Consider the following 9,730-nt stretch of genomic DNA (forward strand, 5'->3'; position numbering starts at 1 on the left):
CTCTGTGCCTTCATGACATCATGCACCAGTACAGCCTTATGTCATGAGTCAAAACCGACAGGTGGGATCGGACACTTCAGTCGACCCCTACTTTGAACTATGGCATAAAAACTGGCAGACAAACCACTCATCAGTATCCAACACTTGTAAAATATGCACAATGTCAAGATTTCCTGTTACGTTGACACCATATTCACAGTTTTGACAAATCACAACCCAATGGTCTCATTCCAACCTAACTTAAGTCTCGTGGCAGCAACTACATGTCTAACTGACAACACAACTTAGTAAATTTATAAACAGTTTTCTTACGTCTCTGCTTGTGTATATGTGATGCTTCACACCATGGGTCGAAGTCAACATCTGGTATAAGTATGTTTAACCCACCCACAAACTGACTGCTTACCTGGCTCCGTCTTCGGAGATGATGGGATTTCATCAGAGCTTAGGCAACAATCATCATCTGTAGTTTCACATTTTTCTGCAAATCGAATGATGCAGAGAATTAAAATTTGCTGAGACACACGAAAAACGTAGAAAGTAATTAATATTACAAGACATCATGAAGATTCAAGAAATTTTGCTTTAATCGACAAATTAATAGCAGCTAATTAAAAAGCAGTGAATATTAAAAGTTTGTTCACAAATCACATTATGCTCCCATATTCATTTTAGGCAATGCATAACTGAAGCAGAAGAAATATTTATGACATAATTCCCACACTCGATAAATCATAAGAATAGAAAAAATATCAATATTTAACACCTTAGGAGAGTTATATCATGTCACCAGTGAGTAACCTAAATGAAGAATTTACAGGTGTATATTTTTATTCAGTGCAAAATAGTCTAATTAAAGCAAACATTTAACTTCAATGACATATATTCCAGTTATCTAAATACATGCCATCGTCGAGTGTGTTTTAACAATTTAACTATTCTTATACGCCATAAACCAGGAATCAAAAGCCATCATTAAAGTATCTCAGTAAAACACTAAGGCTGAATTTACAGAATGATGGACACTTTACTTACGTATGATGGCTATCAAAGCTTCTATATAGTCTTGGTCTGAAGAAGAGTCTTCGAATCCACAGAATTCAGATGTGTCGGACAGCACACTGGTATCATCGGCAACAGATTCTGCTACCCTCTTGTCATCATCCTTAAGTACACTCTGTTTTGTTTCTGGTTCCTCTACCTGGCCTTCGTCGGCAGGATTGCTAGCAGATGGTGCGGATATCCCATCAACATCACTTGCATCGTTCTCTGATAAACTACAGGAATCCGAGAGGTCCAGGTGCAATTTCCACTTATCACCAACACGCGGTACTTTCTCCCCATGCCTTTCTTCCCCCTTAGCATTAACACTGGACGCTTCTGTAGCAGTTTTAGGGGCATTTTCTCTGATCGCATCATCTGTTTCGCCAACAGCACCGTTATGAAGTTCAGTGTCCTTCGAGGGAACCTCCTTCTCTACACTACTACCGTTGGAATCCGCATTACTGGAGTCCTCTGTGCTTCGCCGACTAAGCGTGGATCGCGACCTACTGCGCCTTTTAGAACTGGCTGCCTTATCTGCGGATGGTTCTGCATCCATGATGCGTAAATATGAAATACAATGAACTTCTAAGGAGTGATAAAATTTACCGCCCTTTTTTTACATTTAAGCGCGAGCTTAGCTCAACGTCATCACACAATGCAACATTCACTTCTCACCACTTAGAAAGATATAAACAGTTCGAATCACGAAGTATCATTATCGCAGAACTGAAGTTGGTTTACCAACACTTCTCCTCACTACAAAGTTTGTATACAACAAATCATTCACACATTCACGGACGCTCAACTCTCCATTTTCTACGTTCCAACGCTGAGAACCGTGTGCAAAGATAATCGTAGAGATATTTCACTACGTATCCTCGGGAGATGGCAAGCGTCAACCGTGCTTATACATCACGTGACGGCCGCTGCGCTTTCCTGTAACGAAAACAGAGCATTAGAATTATAGACAATGAGGCTACATAAACGACGCTCCGTTACTTCCGCAAGACAAGGTGAAATTCTGTAGTTTATTCTGAATATTACATAAGTTAGCGATATGTACCTTGCTTTCACATAACGAAACAAATATAACTGCACAGATTACAACCAAATGTGGAATTACATTCTTTCGAAATTCGTTCATGGCGCCACAGCATGATCAAACACATCTTCAGCGGCTTGACGCGAGAGCCTACGCGATACTATCAAAAGTCTCGCTGATGAACCATTATTATTATTATTCTGTTTGCCACTACTTCGTTGGCAGTTAGTATACTTATCTTTGCTCGTACACAAAGAAATCATTGATTTGCTGCGACGCGGATGCATTACGGCTACTTACACCTATTAATATTTGGTAATGTGTATTGTTTAGGTAGTGACAGCGAAATTTAGAGTACATGTTTGGGGGATGCCGATGGGGGAAACAAAAATATTTTCTTGAAAATCATGTTAAAACTAAACACGAACACAACCCTTTGAAAAATAATTTATTCTCATGTACTCAAGTAATTGGAAAACAGACTATTTTTTAGGCACTTGTAGAACGAAATGTTACACATGGTAAGGTATCTGATGCAAAGGTTTAAGTATAACAAAATCATTGCCAGTGTTACAGAGATAACACATTGCTCATAAACATACAGAAATAAAATGTTTAAGTGTGTACTGTACTTCTTTTGTTGCACAATTTTGAGTAGCATACAAACCACCATAATCTGCTGGCACAGAATGCATTTTATGTATAGTTATTACTGATGGTATGTATCACCCAGAATGGCAAGGTATGATTGCTAAGGTAGTGATGAAACTAATTCGCTTTGTAGGAACCACTGTGCTCCAATAATTCGGAGTAATTGGAGTCTTATTTTTGAGTAATAACATTCAAATTTCCACTTGGCTAGCTGGTTCATCTAAATTACAAGATACAAATGGTTTTCTTCCCAATGCATTTGCAATTAAACAGGTATCTCTGAATGACCTTCACATAAATGGGATGTTAAACTTTAACCTACTAACATACACACGTCTTGTAAGCAGATACATGTCTCAAACAGAAAACTGCATGATGTTAAACACCATATATTTGTATTAACAACCTTTCAGATGTTGAATAGTGTTGCTTACTGTGATGTAAGAAAGCCATATTTTCCAACACACATAACAGTGTTGTTATTTGGTTTGGAGCTGTTATTTGTCAGCAACTGATCATTGAATCTTACTCTGAAACATTACACAGTAGTGCATAGTGCATTATTTCAATGCTAATTGCATCTGTGATGAATTTAATGAAATAAAAATATAATGAAAAGGACAGTTGCTTTTCATCATTTGGTGGTGATGCTGATTTGCAGTAGGTGGGGGGGGGGGGGGGGGGGGGAGAAGAGAGTGTCGGAAAGTTGCTTGATGCTAATTTAAAATTTAACATATTTCATGATACTTTTGTGAGTAAATTTCAAAACTGGTTCCCTAAGAAAACAGTGAAAAATAATTTTAAGAAACTATCTAAAAAGGCATGGCTTCATAAAAGGATAAAAATATCTTGTAAACAGAAAAGGGAAGGAGTAATGATCCAAGATTTTCAGTCTCCACAAATGTCATAAAACACGTTCCAAAATTCTGTAACGGGCTGACATCAGAGATACAGACCTGTAGTTCTGTGCACCTGTTTGACAACCCATCTGGATAGCAAAAATGACCTGCACCTTTTTTCCAATTATCAGGAACACTTCACTCCTCCACAGACCGACAGCACACTGCTGCAAGAAGAATAGAGATTTTTTTCTGCATGTTCTATGTAGAATCTTATCAGTATCCTGTCAGGTCCAGTGGCTTCATCTATGTTGAGTGATTTCAATTGCTTTCCTGGCCCATGGTGGGTGACTTCAATATCAGCCATTTTGTCATTCATGGCATGAAATGACTGTTATAAATAATGATATTCCTATGAATTATGATGAAAAGCAGTCTACCAAGTGAGAAAAGTAATGAACATATGCAGATGGTAGGTGCAGACAGAATTTCCTACACATTGTCCAATAAAACCACCAAGAAAGCACTTTGCTCAAAAGTTTGCACGTGGTCATCAACACTATGGTATTAAGATAAATGACAGAATAATTATTGCTTCATACCATTAATTTCATTTTGTTGTGTTAAATTAATAGGTTGAGAATATGAGAACAGATTTATGTTAGCCCACTCAGTAACTGAAGACCTAAGTCTTCAAAAAAAATATGCTAAACTACAGGATGCATAGCACACCTAAGCAGGTTAAGATTAACCTGCCATTTCAGAGAATAGCTCATCTTAGTAGATATTGCAAGACTGACAAATTACTGGGTGGACTTTTGTGAACTAACTTGGTTACTGGTTTTCATAAGTATTTTTTGTATTGTATGTAAGGCTTTCTAGGGATACTGTTTTGCATTCCAATGTCATAGTTTGGCTGCAAGTTGGGTATTTTCATATTGTCGCATTTCCTGAGGTTACATCTGTACAAGAACCTAAGAGTACAGTTTAAATTTTACATAATATTCTGTTTTATATGACAACATTATGCACAATATATTCCAATGATGCTGTGCAATTTCATGCATTTCGTATCATGATAATATTTAGCAAACACTATTTTCTTATTGTTGTTGTGTTGGTGGTCTTCAGTCCAGACACTGGTTTTATGCAGCTCTCCATGCTACTCTATCCTGTGTAAGCCTCTTTTCTCTCTGAATAACTACTGCAACCTACATCATTCTGAATCTGCTTAGTGTATTCATCTCCGTCTCCCTCTACGATTTCTACCCTCCATGTTTCCCTCCAATAGGCTACTAAATTAGGGATCCCTTGATGCCTCAGAATGTGTCTTACCAACTGTCAGGAAGGTCGCAGTTCGTAGTAATAGACGGCAAATCATCGAGTAAAACTGAAGTGATATCAGGTGTTCCCCAGGGAAGCGTCCTGGGACCTCTGCTGTTCCTGATCTATATAAATGACCTGGGTGACAATCTGAGCAGTTCTCTTAGATTGTTCGCAGATGATGCTGTAATTTTCCGTCTAGTAAGGTCATACAAAGACCAGTATCAGTTGCAAAGCGTTTTAGAAAAGATTGCTGAGTGGTGTGTCAGGTGGCAGTTGACGCTAAATAACGAAAAGTGTGAGATGATCCACATGAGTTCCAAAAGAAATCCGTTGGAATTCGATTACTCGATAAATAGTACAATTCTCAAGGCTGTCAATTCAACTAAGTACCTGGGTGTTAAAATTACGAACAACTTCAGTTGGAAGGACCACATAGATAATATTGTCGGGAAGGCGAGCCAAAGGTTGCGTTTCATTGGCAGGATACTTAGAAGATGCAACAAGTCCACTAAAGAGACAGCTTACACTATACTCGTTCGTCCTCTGTTAAAATATTGCTGCACGGTCTGGGACCCTTACCAGGTGGCATTGACATCGAAAGGGTGCAAAAAAGGGCACCTCGTTTTGTATTATCACGTAATAGGGGAGAGAGTATGGGAGATATGATACACGAGTTGGGATGGAAGTCATTACAGCATAGACGTTTTTCGTCGCGGCGAGACCTTTTTACGAAATTTCAGTCACCAACTTTCTCTTCCGAATGCAAAAATATTTTGTTGAGCCCAACCTACATAGGTAGGAATGATCATCAAAATAAAATAAGAGAAATCAGAGCTCGAACAGAAAGGTTTTTCCCGCTCGCTGTCCGGGAGTGGAATAGTAGAGAGATAGTATGATTGTGGTTCGATGAACCCTCTGCCAAGCACTTAAATGTGAATTGCAGCGTAGTAATGTAGATGTAGATGTAGATCCCTTCTAGTCAAGTTGTGCCACAAGTTCCTCTTCTCCCCAATTCTATTCAGTACTTCCTCATCAGTTACATGATCTACCCATCTAATCTTCAGCATTCTTCTGTAGCACCACATTTCGAAAGCTTCTATTCTCTTCTTGTCCAAACTATTTATCGCCCACGTTTCACTTCCATACATGGATACACTCCATACAAATACTTTCTGAAAAGACTTGCTGGCACTTAAATCTATACTCGACGTCAACAAATTTCTCTTCTTCAGAAACACTTTTCTTGCCATTGCCAATCTACATTTTATTTCTTCTTTACTTTGACCATCAGTTATTTTGTTTCCCAAATAGCAAAACTCAGCTACTACTTTAAGTGTCTCGTTTCCTAATATAATTTCCTAGCATCACCTGATTTAATTTGACTACATTCCATTATCCTCGTTTTGCTTTTGTTGATGTTCATCTTATACCCTTCGTTCAAGACACTGTCCATCCCATTCAGTTGCTCCTCCAGGTCCTTTGCCATCCCTGACAGAATTGTAATGTCATCAGTAGACCTCAAAGTTTTTATTTCTTCTCCATGGATTTTGATTCCTACCCCAAATTTTTCTTTTGTTTCCTTCAATGCTTGCTCAATATTCAGATTGAATAATATCAGGGACAGGCTACAACCCTTCACACTTCGTTCTCAACCGCTGCTTCCCTTTTGTGCCCTTCAATTCTTATAACTGCTGTCTGATTTCTGTACAAATTGTAAATAGCCTTTCGCTCCCTGTATTTTACCCTCCACCTTCAGAATCTGAAAGAGTGTACTCCAGTCAACATTGTCACCCTCCACCTTCAGAATTTGAAAGAGAGTATTACAGTCAACATTGTCAAAAGCCTTCTCTAACTCTACAAATGTTAGAAATTAAGGTTTGCCGTTCGTTAACCTGTCTTATAAGATAAGTTGGAGGGTCAGTATTACCACACTGTGCTCCAACATTTCTATGGAATCCGAACTGATCCTCCCCAAGGTCGGCTTCTACTAGTTTTTCCATTTGTCTGTAAAGAATTCGTGTTAGTATTTTGCAACTGTAACTTATTAAACTGATAGTTCAGTAATTTTCACACCTGTGAACACCTGCTTTCTTTGGAATTGGAATTATCATATTCCTCTTGAAATCTGACAGTAGTTTGTCTGTCTCACACATCTTACTCACTAGATGGAAGAGTTTTGTCATGGCTGGCTCTCACAAGGCTATATCGGTAGCTCAAATTGAATGTTGTCTACTCTTGGGGCCTTGTTTCAACTTAGGTCTTTCAGTGCTTTGTCAAATTGTTCATGCAGCATCAAATCTCCCATTTCACCTTCATCTACATCCTCTTCCATTTCCATAATGCTGCCCTCAAGTACATCGCTCTTGTATAGACCCTCTATACACTACTTCCACCTTTCTGCTTTCCTTTCTTTGCTTGGGACTGGTTTCCCATCTGACATATTAACATTCATACCGTTGGTTCTCTTGTCTACAAAGGTCTCTTTAATTTCCCTGTAGGCAGTATCTATCTTACCCCTAGTGATATATGCTTCTACATCCTTGTGTTTGCCCTCTAGCCATCCCTGCTGAGCCATTTTGCAGTTCATGTCAATCTTATTTTTGAGACATTTGTATTTTCACCTGTTTCATTTATTGCATTTTTTATATTTTCTCCTTTCATCAATCAAACCCAATATCTCTTCTGTTACCCAAGGATTTCTACTAGCCCTCATCTTTTTATCTACTCGATTCCTCTGCTGCCTTCACTATTTCATCTCTAAAATCTACCCATTCTTCTTCTACTGTATTTCTTTCCAATGTTCTTGTCAATCGTTTCCTAAAGCTCTCTCTAAACCTCTCTACAACCTCTGGTTCTTTCAGTTTATCCAAGTCCCAGTACCTTGAATTCATACCTTTCTTCAGTTTAAATCTACAGTTTATAACAAATAAATTGTGTTCAGTGTCCACATCTGGCCCTGGATATATCTTATGATTTAAAATCTGGTTCCTAAATCTCTGTCTTACCATAACATAATCTATCTGAAACCCTCTAGTGTCTCCAGGCCTCTTCCACATATACAATCTTCTTCCATGATTCTTAAGCCAAGTGTTGGCTATGATTAGGTTATGCTCTGTGCAAAATTGTACCAGGCAGCTTCCTCTCTCATTCCTTTTCCTCAGTCCATATGCACCTACTACTTTTCCTTCTCTTCCTTTTCATACTACCGAAATCCAGTCTCCCAAGACTATTCAATTTTTGTCTCCCTTAACTATCTGAATTATTTCTTTTATCTCATTGTTCATTTTTCAATTTCATCATCATCTGTGGAACTAGTTGGCATATAAAGTTGTACTACTGTGGTAGATGTGGGCTTCATGTCTGTCTTGGCTACAATAACGCGTTCACTATGCTGTTCGTAATAGCTTATCTGCGTTCCTACTTTTTTCATTCATTATTAAGCCCACTCCTGCATTATCCTTATTTGATTTTGTATTTATAACCCTGCATTCATCTGACCAGGAGTCTTGTTCCTCCTGCAACTGAAATTCACTAATTCCCATTAAACCTAACTTTAACCTATCTATTTCCCTTTTTAAATTTTCTAACCTACCTGCCCGATTAAGGGATCTGCCACTCCAATCCCCAGAACACCAGTCTTGTTTCTTCTGATAATGATGTCCTCCTGACTTGTCTCTGCTCAGAGATCTGAATGGGGTACTATCTTACCTCCAGAATATTTTACCGAAGACGAAGCCATCGTCATTTAACCATACAGTAAAGCTGCAAGCCCTTGGGAAAAATTACGGCTGTAGTTTCTCCTTTCTTTCAGCCACTCGCAGTACCAGCAATGTAAGGCTGTTTTGGTTGATATTACAACCCCAGATCGGTTAATCATCCAAACTGTTGGCCCTGCAACTGCTGAAGAGGCTGCTGTCCCTCTTCAGGAACCACACTTGTCTGGCCCCTCAACAGGTATGTCTCCATTGTGGTTGCACTTACAGTACGGATATCTCTATCACTAAGGCATGCAAGCCTCCCCACAACAGCAAGGTCCACAGTTCATGGGAGTGGGGGCATCTTCTCATATTCACTTCCTAACATTTGCTGCACAGTTTCAAAGTGCAGCATGCAGCGGAAAAGCCTCCGACACTGTAAATGCATTTTAGCAACTGCTGCAAGGAGAGGAGCAAGTCCATCTCTCTTGTGCAGCCACACAATGTATGCTTTCTGCTTCATGTAGAGATTCTACAAAAGTAAGGTAGTGCCTGTAATGGAGCAAGAACTACTGAATTTACCACAAAGAAGTGAAATGTAACATAACAAAGGTGGAAAACAGCCTTTGCCAGTGATGACTAAAGTGTTACTAGACATAATACTGTTTGATCAATAAGGTTAGCAGCAACTGTAGACTAAATGCTGGTGGCCTGAGGTCTTCATTAACTCATTCATTCATTCGTTCATTCATTCATTCGCACATTGTGTTCCATAAATCCCATCATGTAAGAAAGCCTTTCAGGGATGTGGACTGAGTGAAGCTGCCACTCCAGGCTACTACCAATAAATTACAACTAGAGCTAACATACCCACAATGACAATTGCAGGAATAATATCCAGATTACTTATGATACATATTTTTCGAGAAAATGAGCTACTCTCATATTTCTTGACTGCTGTGTTCATCTAATACTCCACACACAAATTAAGTGGCTGTGTTTCTGAACCACTATAGCTGTCTATATGCTAGAAAACTTAAAATCTGTGTAACATGGATATTAGAGTTAACCAGAATTTATATTCTTGGTTTGAAATATTCTGATATCAGATGTGGCTAAGATACTCTTAATTT

General features: G+C 38.7%; 1 protein-coding gene across 2 annotated transcripts in view; it reads right to left on the minus strand.

Moving 5' to 3' along the window:
- The window catches only part of LOC126291581 (uncharacterized), a 172,685-nt gene extending 171,074 nt beyond the window's left edge, over positions 1 to 1,611 (minus strand). For both annotated transcript variants that reach the window (XM_049985114.1, XM_049985113.1), the window contains exons 1-2: positions 1,036 to 1,611; positions 407 to 481 (exon numbers count right to left, since the gene is read on the minus strand). In XM_049985114.1, coding sequence (XP_049841071.1) covers positions 407 to 481; positions 1,036 to 1,600 — 640 coding nt within the window. In that variant the 5' untranslated portion in view covers positions 1,601 to 1,611. The remainder of the gene's footprint in view (positions 1 to 406; positions 482 to 1,035) is intronic.
- Between the last annotated feature and the right edge of the window lie 8,119 nt (positions 1,612 to 9,730).

The sequence above is a fragment of the Schistocerca gregaria genome, chromosome 9 (assembly GCF_023897955.1).
Source record: "Schistocerca gregaria isolate iqSchGreg1 chromosome 9, iqSchGreg1.2, whole genome shotgun sequence".
Taxonomy (NCBI): Eukaryota; Metazoa; Arthropoda; class Insecta; order Orthoptera; family Acrididae; genus Schistocerca; species Schistocerca gregaria.